At 46.7% G+C, this 24,615-nt stretch overlaps 1 protein-coding gene across 4 annotated transcripts in view; it reads right to left on the bottom strand.

Annotated features, from left to right (window-relative positions):
• The window catches only part of LOC109574360 (group IID secretory phospholipase A2-like), a 51,232-nt gene that overhangs the window by 21,822 nt on the left and 4,795 nt on the right, over positions 1–24,615 (bottom strand). The window contains exons 3-4 of one of the 4 annotated variants that reach the window (XM_019982361.2): positions 23,714–23,820; positions 18,928–21,973 (exon numbers count right to left, since the gene is read on the bottom strand). The exons of 1 other annotated variant lie outside the window; for it this stretch is intronic. In XM_019982361.2, the coding sequence (XP_019837920.2) occupies positions 21,822–21,973; positions 23,714–23,820 (259 nt within the window). In that variant the 3' untranslated portion in view covers positions 18,928–21,821. 2 more of the 4 variants (XM_070777688.1, XM_070777686.1) reach the window with 2 other exon arrangements.

The following is a 24,615-nucleotide window of genomic DNA, read 5'->3' as shown; positions in this document are numbered from 1 at the left end:
AGTCTCAGACAGACTGGGCTGGGGAGGCCCCTTCGGGTGACCCTAGTTTTGGGAGCTCACCCCCCACCCTCAGGTAAATGGTGTTACAATGAAGCTCTCAAATAAAGTGAGTAATAAGCAGGGGAGAGCCCTAAACTACGGAAAGCTGGGGCTGGGATGAACTCATGCAGTGGGCCGGGGGTGCCATCAGAAGCAGGGTGCTTGCCTTGTGAAGAAAGTGATAGTTACTCAGTGGTGCCCGACTCTTTGCAACCCATGGACTGTAGCCTGCTAGGCTCCTCTGTCCATGGGATGCTCCAGGAAAGAATACTGGAGTGGATAGCATTCTGTTCTCCAGGGGATCTTCCCGACCCTGGGATTGGATCTGGGTCCATTTCAGGCAGATGCTTTACTGTCTGAGCCACCAGGGCTGCAGCTAAACGGTGACTGGTAGAGTCTGGACTCGCAGGTGGGTCGTGTCCCAGTGTGTGGAAGTCCACATTGCCACTCTCGTCTGCCATGGTGGCTCTAGCTGTGCAGATGTTAAGAGAAACTTACTAATTTTGACTGTGCTGAGGAATGGCCCCAGGCCCCTTGGAACCCCAGATCTGGTGATAAGGGCCCAGAAACAGCCCACGGCCAAGAGAGTTAATGTGCACCCAATAGGCCAGCCAGGGATCTGAATTCAGAATCTCACCTTTTTGCTGAGCCTCCATCCCCTTGTGCACCCCAAGTTTAGACCTTTCTATTCCAGCTTAGAAGTAGCCACACTAATTCACACCTGAATTCTGCAGCTGTTCCTCGCCTAGCAAACAAATTCAGCTTTGATTCAGGGTGCTTTCAGTGGTCTTATTTCTTACAGTTTTACATTGAGGTCAACCCAGTCCTTGGGAATCGAGGAGCTCAAATTGTGGTCAAGAGGGCTTCAGGACACTGACTTAGCTTAACAGTGATTCCTGCCTTGGTTGCTTTTTCCATCCTCAGCTGTTGCTTAGGAGGATGGAGCCCCTTCTCCCAAGGGTTAGTGACAGTGGCAGGGGCCATGTCACTACTAACTCATGCATGCACTTTGTGTGAAGTTACTTCTCGCTAACTGTTACTTACACTTGCTAAGGTTTTGTGTATATTTTCTCATTAGAGTCCTTCTAACAACCCAATGAAGAGGATATTATTGTGCCCACTTTACAGATGAGGATATAGAGGGGTAGGGGGACTTGGCCAAGGTCATACCACCGGAAGCTGATGGGCCAGCATCTGAATGCAGGTTCTTCTGTGTATTTCATCTCTACACCATATTGCCTCTTTGCATCTGAGAGATGAATTTGTGCAGCTTGATTGCAGTTTTCCTAATGGTTTTCACTGTAACCCTGCTGATGTGTTCCTCTAGGGAATTTGGGAGTCCCCAAAACAACATAAAGCACATTAAAAAATGAAGTGCAAATCCTTTTTCATATCACATATTCTGAGATGGATCAACAAGTAAAAACTCCAGTTTCCTAGCAACCAGATTTGCAACATTTGATCTGTTAAAGATCAGGTGGAAACTTCACCATTTCCCAATGGACCACAGAACCCCCAGGGTCAAGGGAGCTGAAAGGGTTCTAAAAATGTAGTGGTTTATCACTAAGTCATGTTCAACTCTTTCGACCCCATGGACTCTAGCCTGCTAGGCTCTGCTGTCCATGGGATTTCCCAGGCAAGGATACTGGAATGGATTGCCATTTTCTTCTCCAGGGGATCTTGCCAACCCAGGGATCAAACTTCAGTCTCTTGCATTGCAGGCGGATTCTTTACTGACTAAGCCACCAGGAAAGTCCCCTAAAAGTGTGGAGAGGTGTGCATATGTAAGAAATTACTATTATCTAGTCAGAGGGACACAGGAGAGCAGATCCATTTCTGTAGTTTGTGTCCGAAGTACCACAGACGTCAGTTCAGCTGGAGCCCAGTTTCTGAACTTCTAGTTTCCCGCCTTTGCCTGCCACATAGCTTGGCCATCCACAGCTCTCTGACTGAAGCCACTGTTCCAGGGGATTGAGCCACTGACGACTCCTTGCAGGGGGCCGAATAGTGGGGGACTGGTACCGGGGCAGTGACGATCAGCACAGCAGCTCAGTTTAGGAAAGAGATACAGGGCATCCCAGCTTCCCTCCCCACCTTCCTGGCCATGGGTGGTGTCCCCACTTACCAGCAAAGACCAGCAGTGCGCAGAGCAGGGAGAGGCCCATGACCGCAGCACAGAGCAGTGGAGGCAGCGACTGGAAGTCCCTTGTGAGCCAGCAGCCCCTTATATCAGATGGGCCCTGCTCGCTGAGCTCGCCCCCACCCTCCCAGCTTCAGCTCTGCTGGAGGTCACCCATGCTCTTTGTGTTTCCTCTTTTCTGGCAATGCGGAGTTTTATTATTTCTGTTTTCAATATCTTTAAAAAATGTTTTTGATTGCATGTTTGGCATAGAGGATTTGGAGAACTTGAACAACTAGAAGCAATTTAAAATCATTTGTGAATCCATTCATCACCATTAATTTTTTCAATGAAATTGACATATAACATTGTGTAAATTTAAGTGTACAATATATTGATGTGATACATTTATATATCATGACCTTGTGTTAGTGCAGCAATAACTAGAATTTCTATCACATCACATAATTACAATTTCTCTTTGTGGCTGGAATAATTAAGGTCTAGTCTCCAGGCAAGTTTGGTGATTATGACACAACATTGTTGTCTATATGCACTGTACTGTCTAGGACTTATTTACTACTTGTTGCAAGTTCGTACACTTATACAATACTTATCCTAGCCCCCCACCCCCGACCCCACTTTCTGTAACCACCATTTTACTCTCTATTTTAACATGTCTGTACACACACACACACACACAAATGGAATCTTCTTTACGCACTCATCCATTGATGGGTGCTTAAGTTGTTTCCATCATTAACATTTTCGTGTCAATGTTATCCTGATTCTATTACTCTCTGTATATATATCCTTTTTCCTGATCAAATTAGGTAAAGATTACAGGTAGTACATTGCAGTCTGTCTTTTCATTTACTAAAATAACTTAAACATATTTCTATGTTGTTAAGTCATCTCCTGCAGAAACATTTTGAAAGGTAGCCTTGTATGCCATTCATTTAAAGAATCCCCTGTTGTTGGGTATATGGGTTATTTCCAATATCATACTATTCTAGACCACACAGCAGGACAGTGAAAAAACTCTTTGAGATGAAATCTCGTCCCTGCCCAGAATCGTTTCTATAGGGTGTACTCCTGAAGTGGGCTTGCTGAGTCAAAGCACACCTACAATTTGAAGGCAATTGACATGTGTTGACAACTTACCCTGCAGAAGGTCTGCCCCAGTTTAAAATGGGACTCCTAATGAGGCACATGACGTTGACCCAGCCCAACTAGGGTGGAGGTGCTGATGGCAAGACATGCTTGGCATTACAAATGGGTAGTCTGCTGCAAACGCTCTACCAGTAACCCCTAAGGTTTGCCAGAGAGTCCACGAGAGCAGAAACTGAGCTTCTTTGGTGCCTGTCAGATGGCTGTTCAAGAGCATAGAGCACAGGCTGACCTCTTTGCTGCCAGCTAACTGGTCTACCCAAAAAAAGTCAGGTCAAGGCTGGGTGATCTCCCTCTCCCTCTTCCCTGTATCTTTAAAATCTAATTTTCCTTTATTCCTAGACTCAGTCATTAACTGATCATCTCATACATGAAAAAGCAATCTGCATGCAAAATACTAAGCAGCAAATACATGAAGTCTCTCTGGCATAGTCTTGGGCATGCCTCCCCCGTGTGTGCTCTGTAGCCATATGCTCTTTCCCTTTATGCTCTGACCACCGTGGGACCTTCCTGTGCACTCTTCTAGGCCTGTGGTTACCCTTCTGAGCCCCAGCTTCCCCCTGAGTTGGTCTCAATCAGGCAGAAGCAAAAGTGGCCAGGACTTCTGCTGATTCCAGAGGTCTTTGCCCTAGTGGGAGAGAAGACTTGATAGATGCTGCAAAAAGTCTTCAAAATCTGCTGTCCCAGACGTTCCCAGAGGTCCCAGGGCACAGTTCAAAGGGAACACATTCAAACTCTAGCTTCTTCAGCTACCATCTTGGGACCCTGGGGCAAGTCATTTGACCTCAAGAGCCTTGCTTTCCTCATGTGCAGAACGTGGACAATGTGGAGGCAACCGACCCTCTCTCCTCTGATGGCTGTGGGCTTTAGAGACCACATGCACACAACACGCTGCGTGCAACACACCCGCAGAGAGATGATGTTATGGTGACCACAACACAGGTTATGTAGCATCACATGGAACAAAGAGGCCGGGAACTGGAACCCAAACCCAGGCTGCCTCCCTGGCGTTCCAGATGCTTCCCGGGAGAAAGCTGCTCAGCTCCGTGTCTTCCATTTTCTCACGCGTGAAACAGGGTGGTGAGAGTGTTACGGAACCAAACTTGAGTCCACTTGCCCAGAAAAGCCAGTCTACTGACTTCAGGTCATGGTGAAGTAAAGAGCATCAATTATTGCAGGGCACCAAACAAGCAGTCCAGACAGCTAATGCTGAGTTCAGTTCAGTTCAGTCACTCAGTCGTGTCCAACTCTTTCTCAAAAGGCCTGAATTCCCATGGTGGCTTTCAGGGAAGGCTTTAAAGACAGGCTGAGGGGAAGGGGTTTGGGGGTGTGTGGTCAGCCTGTGGGCATTCTTATGATTTGTTGGTTATAAAAGAATTAAGGGATCAATATCGTCAACAATCTGGTTCCAGCCGTCTGGGGTCTATGTGCTTGTGACAGCTTACATACAGTTGACTTCTTCCACATGGTGCAGTCTGTGAAACAGTTCATACGATTGGCTCAGAACAGCCCTTAAGGAGGAACTAAAGGTCCTCGAGTTTGTTTAATGGCTAAACTTTTATTACTTTTGTCCTGTTTTCTTTTGGCTTTGCATTTTTCTTACTTTTCTGATTAAATGTATTCTTTGGAACTTGGGGAAGACCTAGGAGGTTAAAGTTTTTTTTCATAAGTGAGAGGCAGGTGGAAGACTCAAGTGGGGGCAGGTCTGTCCTGAGAAAGCACCATAGGGTCCAGCTTGGTTACCATAGCACCTGCTTCATAGACTTGTGGGAATTAAATGAGGTGATATGGGGACAGAGCTCCGTCAGTAGCCAGAAACCAACAAATGTGGGCTACGGTGACTCCCCGCACCATCATCTTCATCTGCACCTTCGCTGCTTAAAATGAACAGAATAAATAGATAACCTTTGCTTTTACATTGTCTAATCTGCATTAATCCTCTCTAGTCTGTCTTCTCAGTGTTTTTGTTTCTCTCTAGAAATTTGATCTAGTTTTTTTTTTTTTTTTTTTTTAATATCTCCACATCCAAGGAGCAGTGGTTACACGGGTGCAGGAGGGCCGAGAGGAGCTACTCCATGTTCAAGGTCAGGAGGGGCGGCGGTGAGGAGAAACCCCTCGTCCAAGGTAAGGAGCAGCGGCTGCGCTTTGCTGGGCCAGCCGTGATGAGATACCCCACATCCAAGGTAAGAGAAACCCAAGTCAGAAAGTAGGTGTTGCAAGAGGGCATCAGAGGGCAGACACACTGAAATCATACTCACAGAAAACTAGTCAATCTAATCACACTAGACCACAGCCTTGTCTAACTCATTGAAACTAAGCCATGCTCGTGGGGCCATCCAAGACTGGCGGGTCATGGTGGAGAGGTTTGACAGAATGTGGGCCACTGGAGAAGGGAATGGCAAACCACTTCAGTATTCTTGACTTGAGAACCCCATGAACAGTATGAAAAGGCAAAATGATAGGACACTGAAAGAGGAACTTCCCAGGTCAATAGGTACCCCATAAGCTACTGGAGATCAGTGGAGAAATAACACCAGAAAGAATGAAGGGATGGAGCCAAAGCAAAAACAATACACAGTTGTGGATGTGACTGTGTAGACCCAAGGTCCAATGCTGTAAAGAGCAATATTGCATAGGAACCTGGCATGTTAGGTCCATGAACAAGGCAAATTGGAAGTGGTCCAACAGGAGATGGCAAGAGTGAATGTCAACATTCTAGGAATAAGCGAACTGAAATGGACTGGAATGGGTGAATTTAACTCAGATGATCGTTATATGTGCTACTTCGGGCAGGAATCCCTTAGAAGAAATGGAGTAACCATCATGGTCAACCAAAGAGTCCAAAATGCAGTACTTGGATGCAATCTCAAAAACGACAGAATTATCTCTGTTCATTTCCAAGGCAAACGATTCAGTATCACAATAATCCAAGTCTATGCCCCAACCAGTAATGCTGAAGAAGCTGAACAGTTCTATGAAGACCTACAAGACCTTTTAGAACTCACACCCAGAAAAGATGTCCTTTTCATTATAGGGGACTGGAATGCAAAAGTAGGAAGTCAAGAAACACCTGGAGTAACAGGCAAATTTGGCCTTGGAATACGGAATGAAGCAGGGCAAAGGCTAATAGAGTTTTGCCAAAACAACACACTGGTCACCCTCTTCCAACAACACAAGAGAAGACTCTACACATGGACATCACCAGATGGTCAACACCGAAATCAGACTGATTATATTATTTGCAGCCAAAGATGGAGAAACTCTATACAGTCAGCAAAAACAAGACTGGGATCTTGTGGCTTGGATCATGAACTCCTTATTGCCAAATTCAGATGTAAATTGAAGAAAGTGGAGAAAACCACTAGACCATTCAGGTATGACCTAAATCAAATCCCTTATGGCTATAGTGGAAGTGAGAAATAGATTTAAGGGCCTAGATCTGATAGATAGAGTGCCTGATGAACTATGGACTGAGGTTCGTGACTTTGTACAGGAGACAGGGATCACGACCATTTCCATGGAAAAGAAAAGCAAAATGGCTGTCTGGGAGGCCATATAAATAGCTGTGAAAAGAAAATAAGCGAAAAGCACAGGAGAAAAGGAAAGATATAAACATCTAAATGCAGAGTTCCAAAGAATAGCAGGAAGAGATAAGAAAGCCTTCAGCGATCAATGCAAAGAAATAGAAGAAAACAACAGAATGGGCAAGACTAGAGATCTCTTCAAGAAAATTAGAGATAACAAGGGAACATTTCATGCAAAGATGGGCTCGATAAAGGACAGAAATAGTATGGACCTAACAGAAGCAGAAGATATTAAGAAGAGGTGGCAAGAATACACAGAAGAACTGTACAAAAAAGATCTTCACGACTCAGATAATCACAACGGTGTGATCATTCACCTAGAGCCACACATCCTGGAATGTGAAGTCAAGTGGGCCTTAGACAGTATCACTAACAAAGCTAGTGGAGGTGATGGAATTCCAGTTGAGCTATTTCAAATCCTGAAAGATGATGCTGTGAAAGTGCTGCACTCAATATGCCAGCAAATTTGGAAAACTCAGCAGTGGCCACAGGACTGGAAAAGGTCAGTTTTCATTCCAATCCCAAAGAAAGGCAATGCCAAAGAATGCTCAAACTACCGCACAATTGCACTCATCTCACATGCTAGTAAAGTAATGCTCAAAATTCTCCAAGCCAGGCTTCAGCAATACGTTAACTGTGAACTTCCAGATGTTCAAGCTGGTTTTAGAAAAGGCAGAGGAACCAGCGATCAAATTGCCAACATCTGCTGGATCATGAAAAAAGCAAGAGAGTTCCAGTAAAACATCTATTTCTGCTTTATTGACTATGCCAAAGCCTTTGACTGTGTGGATCACAAGAAACTGTGGAAAATTCTGAATGAGATGGGAATACCAGAGCACCTGACCTGCCTTGTGAGAAACGTATATGCAGGTCAGGAAGCAACAGTTAGAACTGGACATGGAACAACAGACTGGTTCCAAATAGGAAAAGGATTACATCAAGACTGTATACTGTCACCCTGCTTATTTAACCTATATGCGGAGTACATCATGAGAAACAGACTGGAAGAAGCACAAGCTGGAATCAAGATTGCTGGGGGAAATATCAATAATCTCAGATATGCAGATGACACCACCCTTATGGCAGAAAGTGAAGAGGAACTAAAAAGCCTCTTGATGAAAGTGAAAGAGGAGAGTGAAAAAGTTGGCTTAAGCTCAACATTCAGAAAAGCAAGATCATGGCATCTGGTCCCATCACTTCATGGCAAATAGATGGGGAAACAGTGGAAACAGTGTCAGACTTTATTTTCTGGGCTCCAAAATCACTGCAGATGGTGATTGCAGCTATGAAATTAAAAGATGCTTACTCCTTGGAAGGAAAGTTATGACCAACCTAGATAGCATATTGAAAAGCAGAGACATTACTTTGCCAACAAAGGTCCGTCTAGTCAAGGCTATGGTTTTTCCAGTGGTCATGTATGGATGTGAGAGTTGGACTGTGAACAAAGCTGAGTGCCGAAGAATTGATGCTTTTGAACTGTGGTGTTGGATAAGACTCTTGATAGTCCCTTGGACTGCAAGGAGATCCATCCAGTCCATTTTAAGGAGATCAGCCCTGGGATTTCTTTGGAAGGAATGATGCTAAAGCTGAAACTCCAGTACTTTGGCCACCTCATGTGAAGAGTTGACTCATTGGAAAAGACTCTAATGCTGGGAGGGATTGGGGGCAGGAGGAGAAGGGGTCGACAGAGGATGAGATGGCTGGATGGCATCACCGACTCGATGGATGTGAGTTTGAGTGAACTCAGGAGATGGTGATGGACAGGGAGGCCTGGCGTGCTGCAATGCATGGGGTCACAAAGAGTCGGACAGGACTGAGTGACTGAACTGAACTGAACTGAACTGATGTTTCTAATTGGCTTCCTTGGTGACTCAGACAGTAACGAGTCTGCCTGCAGTGCAGGAGACCCAGGTTCAATCCCTGGGTCAGGAAGATCCCGTGGAGAAGGAAATGGCAACCTGCTTCAGTATTCTTACCTGGAAAATCCCATGGACAGAGGAGCCTGATGGGCTACAGTCCATGGGTCGCAAAGAGTCAGACACGACTGAGCTACTTCCCTTTCTTTTTCTATGTTTCTAATTAACAGGCTCAAGCTTTCCTCTATTTTCTTAAACATATAGAGTATAGTGTAAGACTGTCTTAGTATGTTTATCTACTAATCCTATCATTTTTGTTCCTAAGTCTGTTTCTATTGATTTTTTTTTCATTATGACTTTTAGGTCGCCATTGCTCATCATTATAGGAAACACTCTAAGGACTTCCCTGAGGGTCAGAGTGGTTAGGACTCTGAGCTTCCACTGCATGGGGTGCTGGTTTGATCCCTGTTTGGAGAACTAAGGTCCCCCATGCTATGTCGCCAAAGAAAAGAAGAGAAAAGACTATGATAATAATAAATCTTTGTCTATTTTAAAAAGGAAGTGTCTTTAAAGTAGATTTCCAGAAGTGAAATTGCTGAATCAGAAGATAGAAATGTTCTTAGAGTTCTTCCTTTTTCTGAAATTGGTTGAAATTTAGAAACTCTCTAGCTTTTGGCTCCATCAGCAGCATATAATAGATGGAACCAATCATCTCCTGAGCCTTTCCAGCAAACCTGAGTTTTCACTTCCTTGGAAACAGAGTAGACACACTTGGTGATACTGTTCGCCCATGATCCATCGAGATCTCCAGGTGGAGGATGGAAGGAAGTAGGAGAGGGCTTAGACCCTGACGTGCAAATTCTATTAAGAATAGTTACCATCAGCTGGGGCCCAGCGAGGTTAGGAACCTGCCCAGAGTCACACAGCAGCAGGTGAGTGGCAGATTTTGGGTCAGAATACAGGTCAGCCAGAGCTGCCCCTACTACATGCTGGGCACTGTTCTAAGTGGTTCACACAGAGTAAGTGCAGAGAGGCACTGCCAGGATCCCCATGATACAGATGAGTCATTGTACCCAGGGGCTACTTTCTGAGCCAACATAGATGGAGGTGGAAATGAGAAGAGCTGGCAGAGCTTGGAGTCTGCTGCCCCCAAGCTCACTGCAGAGAAGGTGAACCCCCATCTCCTAAGAGACACCCCCTTTCAGCCAGTGACCAGAGTCCTTTGCTTGACTCATGTGCTAAGTCGCTTCAGTTGTGTCCAGCTCCTTGCAACCCTATGGACTGTAGCCTGCCTGGCTCCTCTGTCACCCCTTCCCATAAAGTCTCGTTTACTGAAATGGCCCCACTGCCTGGATTCCATCTGTGATGAAACCTGCCAGAGGCTGCTAGATGCAGCTCCGAATTATTATTATTGGTGCATAATGTCTGCATGGGAAGAGGAAATTGAAGGAAGCTGGGCTTACCAAGAGATGCTCACACTAAGGGAGAAAAGCAAAGAAAGCCAATACTATATGACATCACTTATATGTGGAATCTTTCAAAAAATGATACGAATGAATTTATTTACAAAATAAAAACAGACTCACAGACTAAGGGGAAAGTTAGGGGAGGGATAAATTAGGAGTTCAGAATTAACAAACACACTACTATATATAAAATAATGAACAAGGACTTACTGTACAACACAGGGAATTCTACTCAATATTGTGTAATATCCTATATGAGAAAAGAATCTGAAAGAGAACAGATATATGTATATGCAGAACTGAATCTCTTTGCTGTACCTCTGAAACTAATACAACATGGTAAGTCAACTAACTACCTTCCAATACAAAATAAAAATTAAATTAAAAATATAAAGAGAAAAATAGGTTAAAAATATGTATTTGTTTTCACTGCACAGCTTCAATTGTTGTTCATAATTTCATAGGATATCTTACCATCTACAAACATATTGGATGACTTAGGGGACACAGGAGATGTGGGTTGGATCCTTGGTTCAGGGTTGGATCCCTATGTTGGATCCGTAAATATCTATGGCTGATTCCTGTCGAGGTTTAGCAGAAAACAAATTCTGTAAGCAAATATCCTTCAATAAAAATACAAATTAAAAAAATAAAGAAAGAAGCTGGGCTTTCTTAGGGTCTCCTGCACTTCGTCTCCGATATGCTCTGCCAAGCGAGGAGGAGGGAGAGATTTAAAATTCCTTTGTGGGAGAGTGACCCACTTTTCTCCAGCTGCACCAAGGCAGAACTAAAGCAAGTGAATTAAATGACCAGAAACCACTCAAATGTCTGTCTGCTGCAGAATGGTAAATTATGTGATTATACCACCAACAAACCACAGCTGCACATAACAACAGGGAAAGCCTCACAAACATTATGCTGAACACAAAAGAGTACATGTTGTAAGAGAGATTTATATGAACTTCCAGACAGTCAAGCTAATCTGTACTTTTAGAAGTCAGGACAGTGGCTACCCATTGAAGGCCGTGGTGACTGGTGGGGTTACTAAGAGGGCTTCAGGGATGCTACCGATGGTCCTTCTCTTCTGGTATTGGTGACGTTGGTGTGTTCATATTCTGAAAATTCTTCCAGCTGTTCAGTTTTGATTTGTATATTCTTGTGTATCTTTTATATATACAATGATGTGAGTAATAACAATGATAATGAAGATCGTGAGAGTAAAAGCAAGTGGACTCAAACTTTGGTAGGAAAGACTTGAGATAGCCTTCTGGATGATCAGAGAGCCTTCTGGTACTTAAGATATCCTTCTGGATGATCAGATATCCTTCTGGATGATCAGGTATCCTTCTGGATAATCAGATATCCTTCTAGTACTTGAGACAGCCTTCTGGATGATCAGATATCCTTCTAGTACTTGAGATAGCCTTCTGGATGATCAGATATCCTTCTGGATGATCAGATATCCTTCTAGATGATCAGATATGTTTCTGGGTGACCCAGTATCCTTCCAGGTCATCCAATATCCTTCTAAGTGGTCCTTCTGTGTGCGTGTGTGTGTGTGTGTGTGTGTGTGCGTGCGCATGCGCGTGCACACATGCGAGGTCACTTCAGTCATGTTTGAGTCTTTGCAACCCCATGGACTGTAGCCTGCCAGGCTCCTCTGTTCATGGGATTTTCCAGACAAAAATAGCAGAGTGGGTTGCCATGTCCTTCAACAGGGGATCCAACCCTGAACCAAGGATCGAACCCACGTCTCCTGTGTCCCCTACGTCATCCAATATGTTTGTAGATGGTAAGATCTCCTACTAAGTTATGAACAACAACTGAAGCTGTGCAGTGAAAACAAATTTCTACTTTAATATCAAGCAAATCTGGCTTCAAATTCTAGCTTGTTTATGACATTAATTACATTACTTTGTCTCTCTGAACCTCAAGTTTCCCATCTGAAACTGGGACCGACATGCACTCTTTGAGGCTTGTTGTCATGATTACAAGTAGAATGGCTGGCACACAGTTGATAGTAAACGCATGGCACCTGGTGACCCCTCCCCGTCAGGAGAAAAGAGTTTAAAGTTCTGAGCTCCCCTTACACCTCAGGCCCAGAGACTCTTGCTTCTAAATGATACAGTTGGTCATAGACCAGGGAATTTCCACTTTGACTTCTCAGACAAGTGGCCACAGAATGTGATTTCAGAAGCACTCAAAACCTGCCTTCCCAGCAACTTCAATATTGTCATTGCTTGAAGGTTCTTCTTGTTTTCAGACTTGGCCTGAGTCCCTGTGACCTTCCACAAGGTCACATTACCCTGGGAAGCAGCAGAGCCTGGGTGTTCAGAAGGAGGCTTGGGGGTTAGATGGCCCAGATGTGGATCCTGACCCCCACTTGTGTTTCCTCATCTGTTAAATGGGGTGAAGGAACATGAGACTGCCCAGCTATTGGAGTTCTTGTGAGAATTCTGAGATATGGGGCTTGTGCCTAGACAGCATATTAAAAAGCAGAGACATTACTTTGTCAACAGAGGTCTGTCTAGTCAAGGCTATGGTTTTTCTAGTAGTCATGTATGGATGTGAGAATTGGACTATAAAGAAAGCTGAGTGCCAAAGAATTGATGCTTTTGAACTGTGGTGAAGGAGAAGACTCTTGAGAGTCCCTTGGACTGCAAGGAGATCCAGTGAGTCCATCCTAAAGGTGATCAATCCTGGGTGTTCATTGGAAGGACTGATGTTTAAGCTGAAACTCCAATATTTTGGCCACCTGATGCAGAGAGCTGACTCATCTGAAAAGACCCTGATGCTGGGAAAGATTGAGGGCAGGAGGAGAAGAGGACAACAGAGGATGAGATGGTTGGATGGCATCACTGACTCAATGGACACGGGTTTGGGTAGACCCCTGGAATTGGTGATGGGCAGGGAGGCCTGGTGTGCTGGGGTTCATGGAGTCACAAAGAGTCGGAATTGACTGAGCGACTGAACTGAACTGAGCTGAACACAGTAAGTGTTCAGTAATGGTAGTTGATGTTGCTGTTATTAGTACTATCTTGTGGGAGACAAAGACCACCTGTCCAAGAAATCTCAGAGGAAGCTAGCAAATGATTGATTCAGCAGGCATTTTGTAAGCACCTACTATATGCCCCATCCCCGAGTCAGACCCACCACACTGTGTGGGGTGCAGACAAGAAGCAGTAAGATACATCCCCACCTGCTAGGAGATAGTGTCCCTGGAATGACCAGACACTTTTGAGCTGGTTGGATCCTGAGCTGTGTCACCCCGCAGTGGCCTGTCTGGTGGGTGTGGGTTGGATCCTTGCATTAATTTGCACAGGCTGATTTGTGTGGAAGTGGGCTGATCTGCCTGAAGAGTCGAGTTGGGGGGATGACCACAGACCCCAAGATATTTGTCTCATGGCTTTGGCCTGAGCACTGTGGACAGAGTCCTCAGGCACAGGCTCCAGGAAGCTCCAGGCCCAGGCTCTGGTCACTGAGGGGGCCCTGCAGGGCACAGGGAACAAAACGGTGCCAATTCCGTACAGGACAGGGCTGGGGACATGCCCTGCCTCTGTGCAGAGCACGGAGTGGCTCTGACACTGGAAGGTAGGGAGACCCCACTGGGCATCCGCAGGCCCACAGCTTTGGGGTGCTGAGACCTCCAGGAACAGCAGCAGAGGTGGGGTAGGGGAGCAGAGCAGAAGACTGTGAGAGGCCTGGAACCCCTAAGTCTGCTCTGGAGACCCCCAGAAAGAACAGCAAGATTTCATGTTGTGAGGATTTAGAATGGAGCTGACTTATGTGGACCAGACAAGAGACCAGAGGCATTTCTGGCTGTTAGTATGATTCTCCCAGGGGCCCACAACCTCTTGAGACTGGGTGGAAGGGTACTCCCAAGAGATACACCATTAGCAGTGCTTTGCCTTTTTCGTTTTTAATTTTAATTTATTGCAGTATAGTTGCTTTACAATGTTGTGTTAGCTTCTACAGCACAGCAAAGTAAAGGAGCCACACACCATGTAGGTCCCTACCCTTGTGGACTTCCTTCCCACTCAGGTTACCCCAGAGCCTTAACTGGAGTTCACTGCACTATACACCATGTTCTCGTTAGTTATCTAGTTTCCGACATTGTTGCTCAGTTGCTAAGTCATGTCTGACTCGTTGTGACCTCACAGACTGTAGCCCGCCGGGCTCCTCTGTCCACGGCATTTCCCAGGCAAGAATATTGGAGTGGGTTGCCATTTCCTTCTCCAGGGGATCTTCCCATCCCGGGGATTGAACCCAACCCACATCTCCTGCATTGGCAGACAATTCTTTACCGATGAAATACCAGAATAGTACCGGTAGTACACATACCATTCACACAAGGTCTTTGATGGCACCATTTGTACCATGGGTATTATTTGTTCCATTTGCAGAAGGGGTTAGTGGAGCTCCATGGGGTCAAGTCACCTCCCAGGCAGGGCACTGACTAGACCCGGTCTCCTGTCTCAAGGCTGATTCTTTCCCAGTGGGCCTTCGACATGGGCCATCTGGACAATGGGTGGTGTTATGGGTTGAACTGTGTCCCCCCACTCCCACAAATGTATATACCCCAGTACCATGTTTGGAGATAGGGTCTTTAAAGAGGTACTTAAGTTAAAATGAGATCATTAGTGTGGGTCCTATTCTAACATGACTTGTGTCCTTTAAGAAGAGGAGATTGGGACACAGGCAGGTAGGTAGGAGACTGTTATCTGCAAGCCAATGACAAAGGCATCAGAAGGACCCAATCCTGCCTGAAATGGATCAGGACCCTCTGGTCTTTGTCCCCCCATGTCCTCTGCCTGACTTTTGTCTGTGGATAAACCTTAGCCAAAGAACAAATTTAATCAGAGAAGTGAGAACATGGAGAAACAAAGGAAAACTGTCCAAGAAGACCAAAGAATAATCATGGAGCCATTAAGCACAGTCAAGGACCTTTAGTTCCTCCTCCAGGACTATAGAGAGTATCCTGAGCCATATCCTGTGAGCTGTCTCCTGGATACTGAAACCCCAACCAGGTGGTGGTTATAAAGTGGTGGTTTAGTCACTAAGTCAAGTCCGACTGTTGTGACCCCATGGGCTGTAGCCTGCCAGGCTCCTCGGTCCATGGGATTCTCCAGGCAAGAACACTGGTTGCCATTACCTTCTCTATGCAATTTCCTTCTACCTGGTGGAGAAGTTAACTGCCTTATGACCAGACTGTAGCCTGACAAAAGCTTCCACAGTTCCAAGAATTGGCCTCAGGGAAGTGGGAACAAACTGACCCTGGAACTGAAGACCAACTATACTTGAAACAATCAAGATGATGGTCAGACCACCGATGGTCAATTTCAAAATGACTGTGAGGGCTGACTGTGCTGTTTCTGTTATGTAGCCCCCTCCTCTGTCTGTAAAAGCTCTTGCCCCCTGATTGTCAGGGGCAGGGTATGACTTTAGACAGGCATCTGCTTTCCCTAAAACCCCTCCTAGTTGCTGGTATCCAAAATAAATTTTCCTTTCCACCAGCCTTGCCTATTTATTGGCTTTTTTGGAGCAGCGAGCAGCTGGACCCCACATCTGGTTATTTACAGTACCTTGATATCTGACTTCCAGCTTCTAGAACTGTGAGAAAACAAAATTCTCTTGTTTAAGCCACCCACCCTGTGGTGCTTTGTTATGGCAGCCCGAGCAAACTAACACAGGTGTTAGGAGAGCCCAGACATGATAATGGATGCACAGGCAGGCTTCCTGGAGGTGAGCGGCCTCTAGTCATGACCTTCTTTCTTCTTCTTGGCCTCCTTCCTCTCCCCACAATGTCCACACGTGCCAAGTCAGCAGGAGAGACTGTTCTGAGGGGCTGTACTGGTCCCCAGGGTGCTGCCTGTAGCCAGACCTTCCCTGACTCCCTGAGCCACATGGCTTCCCATCTTGCTGTCTCAGTTTCCACCTCCATAAAATGGGAATCCTTTGATGCCTCCCTCCTCCAGAGTCAACTGCTTACAATTAGGAATTATTTGGCTAAATAGTCATTATACACTGTTCATGGGGTTGCCAAAGCAAGAATGCTGAAGTGGTTTGCCATTTCCTTCTCCAGTGGAGCACAACTTGTCAGAACTCTCCACCATGACCGATCCATCTTGGGTGGCCCTACACAGCATGGCTCATAGTTTCATTGAGTTAGACACAGTTGTGGTCCATGTGATCAATTTGATTAGTTTTCTGTGATTGTGGTTTTCATTCTGTCTCCTCTCCAAGGGCAATAAGGAGTTCATGATCTGAGCCACAGTCAGTTGCCGGTCTTGTTCTTGCTGACTGGATAGAGCTTCTCCATCTTTGGCTGCAAAGAATATAATCAGTCTGATTTCGGTGTTGACCATCTGGTGATGTCCATGTATAGAGTCTTCTCTTGTGTTGTTGGAAGAGGGCATTTGCTATGACCAGTGTGTTCTCTTGGCAAAACTCTATTAGCCTTTGGCCTGCTCCATTCCATGCTCCAAGGCCAAATTTGCCTGTTATTCCAGGTGTTTCCTGACTTCCTGCTTTTGCATTCCAGGCCCCTATAATGAAAAGGACATCTTTTTTGGGTGTTAGTTCTAAAAGGTCTTGTATGTCTTCATAGAACCATTCAACTTCAGCTTCTTCAGCGTTACTGGTTGGGGTATAGGCTTGGATTACCATGATATTGAATGGTTTGCCTTGGAAATGAACGGAGATCATTCTGTCATTTTAAAGATTACATCCAAGTACTGCATTTCAGACTCTTCTATTGACTATGATGGCTACTCCATTTCTTCTAAGGGATTCTTGCCCACAGTAGTAGATATAATGGTCATCTGAGTTAAATTCACCCATTCCAGTCCATATTAGTTCACTGATTCCTAGAATGTTGACATTCACTCTTGCCATCTCCTGTTTGACCACTTCCAATTTGCCTGTTCATGGACCTAACATTCCAGATTCCTATGCAATATGGCTCTTTACAGCATTGGACCTTGCGTCCATCACCAGTTACATCCACAACTGTGTATTGTTTTTGATTTGGCTCCATCCCTTCATTCTTCTGCAGTTATTCCTCCACTTATCCCCAGTAGCATATTGGGTACCTAATGACCAGGGGAGTTCATCTTTCAGTGTCCTAACTTTTTGCCTTTTCCTACTGTTCATGGGGTTCTCAAGGCAAGAATACTGAAGTGGTTTGCCATTCCCTTCTCCAGTGGACCACATTCTGTCAGACCTCTCCACCATGACCCATCCGTCTTGGGTGGCCCCACACGGCATGGCTTTGTTTCATTGAGTTAAACAAGGCTGTGGTCCGTGTGATCAGATGGGCTAGTTTTCATGATTATGGTTTCAGTGTGTCTGCCCTCTGATGTCCTCTCGTAACACCTACCATCTTAATTATGTTTCTCTTACCTTGGACGTGGGGTATCTCTTCATGGCTGCTCCAGCAAAGGGCAGCCGCGGCTCCTTACCTTGGATGAGGGGTACCTCCTCACGGCCACCCCTCCTGACCTAGAACATGGAGTAGCTCCTCTCCCACTAGACCATTCAGATATGACCTAAATCAAATCCCTGACGATTATACAGTGGAAGTGAGAAATAGATTTAAGGGACTAAATCTGATAGATAGAGTGCCTGATGAACTATGGATGGAGGTTCGTGAAGTTGTACAGGAGACAGGGATCAAAACCATCCCCAAGGAAAAGAAATGCAAAAAAGCAAAATGGTTCTCTGAGGAGGCCTTACAAATAGCTGGGAAAAGAAGAGAAGTGAAAAGCAAAGGAGAAAAAGAAAGATATTTCCATTTGAATGCAGAGTTCCAAAGAATAGCAAGGAGAGATAAGAAAGCTTTCCTCAGCAATCAATACAAAGAAATAGAGGAAAACAACAGAATGGGAAAGACTAGAGATCTCTTCAAGAAAATTACAGATACCAAGGGAATATTTCATGCAAAGATGGGCTCAATAAAGGACAGAAATGGTATGGACCTAACAGAAGCAGAAGATATTAAGAAGAGGTGGCAATAATACACAGAAGAACTGTACAAAAAAGATCTTCATGACCCAGATAATCACGATGGTGTGATCACTCACCTAGAGCCAGACATCCTGGAATGTGAAGTCAAATGGGCCTTAGGAAACATCACTTCCTATGACAAAGCTAGTGGAGGTGATGGAATTCCAGTTGAGCTATTTCAAATCCTGAAAGATGATGCTGTGAAAGTTCTTCATTCAATATGCCAGCAAATTTGGAAACTCAGCAGTGGCCACAGGACTGGAAAAGGTCAGTTTTCATTCCAATCCCAAAGAAAGGCAATGCCAAAGAATGTTCAAACTACCACACAATTGCACTCATCTCACATGCTAGTAAAGTAATGCTCAAAATTCTCCAAGCCAGGCTTCAGCAATACGTGGACGATGATGTTCCAGATGTTCAAGCTGGTTTTTGAAAAGGCAGAGGAACAAGCGATCAAATTGCAAACATCAATGGATCATCGAAAAAGCAAGAGAGTTCCAGAAAAACATCTATTTCTGCTTCATTGACTATGCCAAAACCTTTGACTGTGTGGATCACAACAAACTGGAGAATTCTTAAAGAGATGGGAATACCAGACCATCTGACATGTCTCTTGAGAAACCTGTGTGTAGGTGAGGAAGCAACAGTTAGAACTGGACATGGAACAACAGACTGGTTCCAAATAGAAAAAGGAGTACATCAAGGCTGTATATGGTCACCCTGCTATTTTAACTTCTATGCAGAGTACATCATGCGAAACACTGGGCTGGATGAAGCACAAGCTGGAATCAAGATTGCCGGGAGAAATATTAATAACATTAGATATGCAGATGACACCACCCTTATGGCAGAAAGCGAAGAACTTAAGAACCTCATGATGAAAGTGAAAGAGGCGAGTGAAAAAGTTGGCTTAAAGCTCAACATTCAGAAAACTAAGATCACGCCATCAGGTCCCAGCACTTCATGGCAAATATAGGGAAACAACGGAAACCATGACAGACTATTTTTTTGGGCCAAAATCACTGCAGATGGTGACTGCAGCCATGAAATTAAAAGACACTTACTCCTTGGAAGAAAAGTTATGACCAACCAAGACAGTATATTAAAAAGCAGAGACGTTAGTTTGCCAACAAAGTATGGTTGACAGAGCTATGTCTAGTGACTAGCTAGTCAAAGTTATGGTTTTTCCAGTGGTCATGTACGGATGTGAGAGTTGAACTATACACAAAGCTGAGCGCCGAAGAACTGATGCTTTTGAACTGTGATGTTAGAGAAGACTCTTGAGAGTGCCTTGGACTGCAAGGAAATCCAACCAGTCCATCCTAAAGAAAATCAGTCCTGAATATTCATTGGAAGGACTGATGCTGAAGCTGAAACTCCAATACTTTGACCACCTGATGTGAAGAACTGACACATTGGAAAAGACCCTGATGCTGGGAAAGATTGAAGGTGGGAAGAGAAGGGGATAAAAGAGGATGAGATGGTTGGATGGCATCACTGACTCATCAATGGACATGAGTTTGAGTAAGCTCTTGGAGTTGGTGATGGACAGGGAGGCTGACGAGCCCCACCATGGGGTCGTAAAGAGTTGGAAACTACTGGGTGATTGGACTGAACTGCTCAGGTTTTGGGATCTTAGTTCCCCAAACAGGGATCGAACCTGGGCCCTTGGCAGAGAAGGTGCAGAGTTCTAGCCACTGGACTGCCAATAAAGACCTTGGAATCTGAACCTGGCACCCATAGTTCTAAGCCTCTACTGTGCTCTCCGGCATGAGCCTCTGAGCTTCACGCAGATGGGAAACCACTCGGTCAGCTCTTTCACAGATGTGTGTCACAGCCCGGATGGTGTGGGTGGCTCCAGGTGCCCCGGCCATGTAGCTAATCCTTTATGAATGACAGGTGGGACTTCTTGTAAGAATATATTCACCATCTATCCATTCATCCAATGAAGGCAGATTCCCTAACTGCCAAGCCTGGGATGAGAATTCTTGGGCAAGGGAATGATTTATTGAGGAAGTGCCTTAGGGAGAAACCTGTAGGAGAAGAGGAAAACAGGGCAGCCAGGGCACAGATCCAGACGTCTAGGCTGAGCCCAGGAAGAGCCCTGGGGCACGCCGTGTACGACCCAGATGGCCTTGCATCAGGCGAGGAGAGGGCGGTTATGCCCTCCACAGTGTCATTCTCCCAACTCACTGGTTAGAGGTGGGCGAGGAGGGGTGGGTGATGGGCAGGGTGGCACCCAGCAGCCTGGAGGCAATCCTCAAGAGAAGGAGGCCGAAGTGTGCACTTGGCAGCTGACCCCTGGGTTGGGGACCTGGGCCAAGAGGGGATCTGGGTGGGGCCTGAACACCACCTGCCCCCACCTCCATCTCTTCTCTGGGGGCTCTTTGATTCCAAAGCATTGACTGCACACCTATCACCTGGGGGAACGGAGGAAGCAGAGATGAGAGTGACGTGGACTCCACCCTCCCGGAGCTCCAGTCTGCTCAGAGCGGCCCAGACAATCACACACCACTCAAGCGGGAGCTGGCAAGGTGAAGACACATAAAGTGCTGCGGGAGCTTGCGGGTGGGACTGAGCCCTTGGAACTGGAGAGGAATTCGCCGGGCAAGACTGTAGGAAATAGCCCTTGGACCCCGAGGAGCCTCAGGTGGGCTTAGCTACCTGGGGGACAGCAGGCCAGTGGAGCGTCGCTGCAGAAGTCCAGGTTGAGCAAATGCCTGGCAGTCAGAGAGGAAAGAGTGCCCGGAAGTCCCATGGCCTGCAGACCTGGAGCCCAGGGAGCTTGGTCTAGTCCTTGCCTCGAAAAGTATTTACTGAGCCCCTCTGGGCTCGGGGTACTGCTTTGGCCACCAGAGCTGCAATGAGTCCAAGACAAGCATTAGCCAAGTCTGCAAGGGTCCCCAAGGCTCCAAGGGACAGGGACACACTGCCAGGTAGTAACGGGTCCCAGACACTCTGCCTGCTGCCCCCCGCCCTGTCCTGGATGTGCAGAGCCTTGGGGTTGTGGGTTTTCTTTTTTTTTTTTTTTTTCATCTATTTATTTTTAATTGGAGGATAACTGTTTTGTAATATTGTGTTGGTTTCTGCCACACATCAGCATGAATCAGCCATAGGTACACATGTGTCCTGTGATGACTGGAGGGGTGGGATGGAGCGGGAGGCAGGACTCGGGGCCTTGGGGTTTGAAGAAGCAGAGTCCCATGGACAGAAAGATCCATATCGCCCTTTACAGAGGCCACTCTGGCAGCTGCTTGGATGGTGTTTTAGGGGTGGGGAGAGCCCCGAGGGGCCTGGTGAGTGGTCATGAAGGGAGAACCTGCCCCACCCTGGCCACAGACCCTGCCCCCATTGCCCACTGCTTTGCCCCAAACACACACACCCCCTGTCGGCTCCCTGGCCTTGGTTTTTCCTAAGATCTCAATCCACCCTCGGAACAGACAGCCTGGGAGATTCAGAAGGTCCAGGAGGCAAGTGGTAGCTAGGGGTGAGGCCAAGCCCCTTCCTCTTCCAGGAGTGCTTTAAAGGCTCCAGGCGGGGGTCGGGGCTGTGGCCAGTGGTCCTGGGGGGCCTTCCCCAGAGCTCAAGATGCAGGGGGACAGGCTAGAGTCTCGCCCTCGCATCTGGACAGACGACGCAGGTGATTCTTGTAGGTGTTCAGGTTCCGCTGCAGGCAGAAGGCCAACGTCTTGTCACAGGCGCACAGCTGCTGCTCACACCAGCTCCCCTTGGTGGCTGCGAGGGAGTGAAGGAGGGCACTTAAGCGGTCTGCCCCTTCCCGTGGTAGGGTGGGTCGTCGCCCCTGGAGGGGAGCTGCTGAAGGCAGCTCAGCCCTCGTCCACCCTTTGGTGCCCTTCCCGGGTCCTTGGACTCTGGCTCTGTGACCTTGGGCATGGGGTGTGACCTCCCTTTGTGCCATTGGTCCTTCGTTCATTCATCCGTTCAGTAAGCAACTGAGCACCTGTCCTTCGGGAGTCTTAGGAGGGAGAGGAGAACAGAATGGACCCCTGAGTTCACACTCCCCTGGGGCGGGGCGGGGGTGGGCAAATGTCAGAGAAGCGTGTGGTCGTTGTTGTTCAGTGGCTCAGTCCTGTCTGACTCTTTGTGACCCCACGGATGCCAGCGTGCCGGGCCTCCTTGCCCGTCACAGAAGTGAGTGCAACTGTGCTTACCCGGAAGTAAGGAACAAGACAGGGGCTCTGAGCTGGTGACTGATGGGACTGACTGAGTGTCAAAAGCCATTTGAGCTGAGATCAGAAGAGTGAGCTGTTGCTCCTACTCTGGAAAGCCAGGGTGGAGGAGAGGGACTGTCCCTGGCAGAAGGAACAGCATGTGCAAAGACTCTGAGGAAAGACAGACCATGGTGCTTCAGATTCACCATCTGTCAAATGGGGATAAGAGAGCCGGACCTACTCTATAGCATGGGGAACTCTGCTCAGTATTTTGTAATAATCTATAAGGGAAAAGATTATGTATACATACATATATATATATATTCAGATTAAAATAAGAAGGCAAAGCCTTTAGCACATAGTAAGTGGTCTATAAATGTTGGCCATTTCAGTTGTTGCCACTAAGTTCTCAGTTGACAGGGACAGCTGGTGAGCCCATTCAGCTTCTAGCCCCGGGACTTGCTGCCTTTCTCCGTGCGTGGACCCTGGGGCTTGGTGACCTGGGTTACAGCCCAGGCTTTCTCATTTGTAGCTGTGTGACCCTGAGCAAACAGTGCACTCTAGTTTCAGTTTTCTTGTCAGTAAAATGGAGATCAGGGCTTCCCAGGTGGCTCAGAATTTGCCTGCCAAGCAGGAGACATGGGCTCAAGTCCTGGGTCAGGAAGATCCCCGAGCAAGGAAATGGCAACACACTCCAGTATTTTTGCCTGGGAAATCCTGTGGACAGAGCAGATGGGCGGGTCACACGTCATGGGGTTGCGAAGAGTAAGATGTGACTTAGCGACCAAGAACAACAAGAAAGTGATCACCGGGGTGGTGCTGCCTCCTATCTGGGTTGCTCTTGAACCCATGATGATGAAAAAATGAACACTAACCTCAGTAGCCGGAGAATTCATCAAGCATGCATCTGCAGGGCACCTTATGTCTCCTCCTATTTTAGTTTTTGAATTAACTTTATGGAGCAGAATGCTATTATCATCCTGAATTTCCAGAGGAGGATCCTGAGGTTCAGAGAAGTTAAGCAAAGTGTTCAAGGTCACACAGCTGGTCGGTGGTGGGTCTGGGATCTAAGCTGAGGTCTGGCAGCCTTCCAGATCCTAAAGGGGTCAGAGTGCCTATGGGACCTCTCCGTACTTCTACCCCTATTGCTGCCTCTCCTTCACAGCCCAGATATTGAACTGGATATATGAGAAAAACAGAGAGGCTGAGCAGCTTGTGCTTTGTCACACAGCATACGAAAGCAATGTGTGCGATAACTCCTTTGCTCAGCCTCCTACTCCAACCCTGAGGCCCAGGCACTCACAACACTGGACTTTCCCCTGGAAAAAGGTGTAGTCATAGTGGTCGAAGCTGATGTCACAGTTGTCAGATTTCAGGTGACGGTAGCAGCAGTCATGTTCACGGCAGCACCTGGCAGGAGAGGACAGGAGGTGGGTGAGTCCTTGGCTGACTTGAGTCTCAGGTTGCCCCTGCCTCAGAGCAGAAACTGCGTATCTGCCTCGGAAGTCAAGACCTGCCAGGGTCTAATCTTCTTTCTAGCTAAAACTTCTCGAGTGCTTCCTGTGTACCAGGTGGTGGTTTAGTCTCTAAGGCGTGTCTGACTCTTGCGAACCCATGGACCGTAGCCCGCCAGGATCCTCTGTCCATGTGATTCTCCAGGCAAGAATACTGGGGTGGGTTGCCATTTCCTTCTCCAGGGGCTCTTCCTGACCCAGGAATCGAACCCGGGTCTCCAGCATTGCAGGAAGATTGTTTACCATCTGAACTATGAGGAAGATTCCCTCCTGTGTACCAGGCACCTGCTCTACCTAGGAATTCTCTCTTAATCCTTTTGGCCGCTCTGGGATAGAGGTACTAGCATTATCCCCATTGCACAAATGAGGAAACTGAGGCTCTGGGAGGTCAGGCCACATGCCCAAGATCATATAGCCTGTATGTGGTAGGTGAGGGTGCTGGCCTCGGGCCTGGCTGGCTCTCATCCCTCCTCTGGCAGATCCCTGGGTTGCTGTGAAAACCAGTGAGATCGTGGCAAAATGAAGTGGGGCTTTTTTAAAAACAATGTTCAACGGCAATGGGAAGTGTCTGTGGCTCTTCTAACTAGTTTGGGGTTGAGAGTGCAAGACAGACTTCAGAAAGTCTGAGGAACCCTCCAGAAGGGCTGGGGCTGGATCGGAGCTCAGTGGAGTTCCTAGCAGGGAAAAATAT

The sequence above is a fragment of the Bos indicus genome, chromosome 2, assembly GCF_029378745.1.
Source record: "Bos indicus isolate NIAB-ARS_2022 breed Sahiwal x Tharparkar chromosome 2, NIAB-ARS_B.indTharparkar_mat_pri_1.0, whole genome shotgun sequence".
Lineage (NCBI taxonomy): Eukaryota > Metazoa > Chordata > Mammalia > Artiodactyla > Bovidae > Bos > Bos indicus.
Note: the sequence above shows the minus strand (reverse complement) of the source record. Positions and strands in the feature narration are given on the sequence as shown.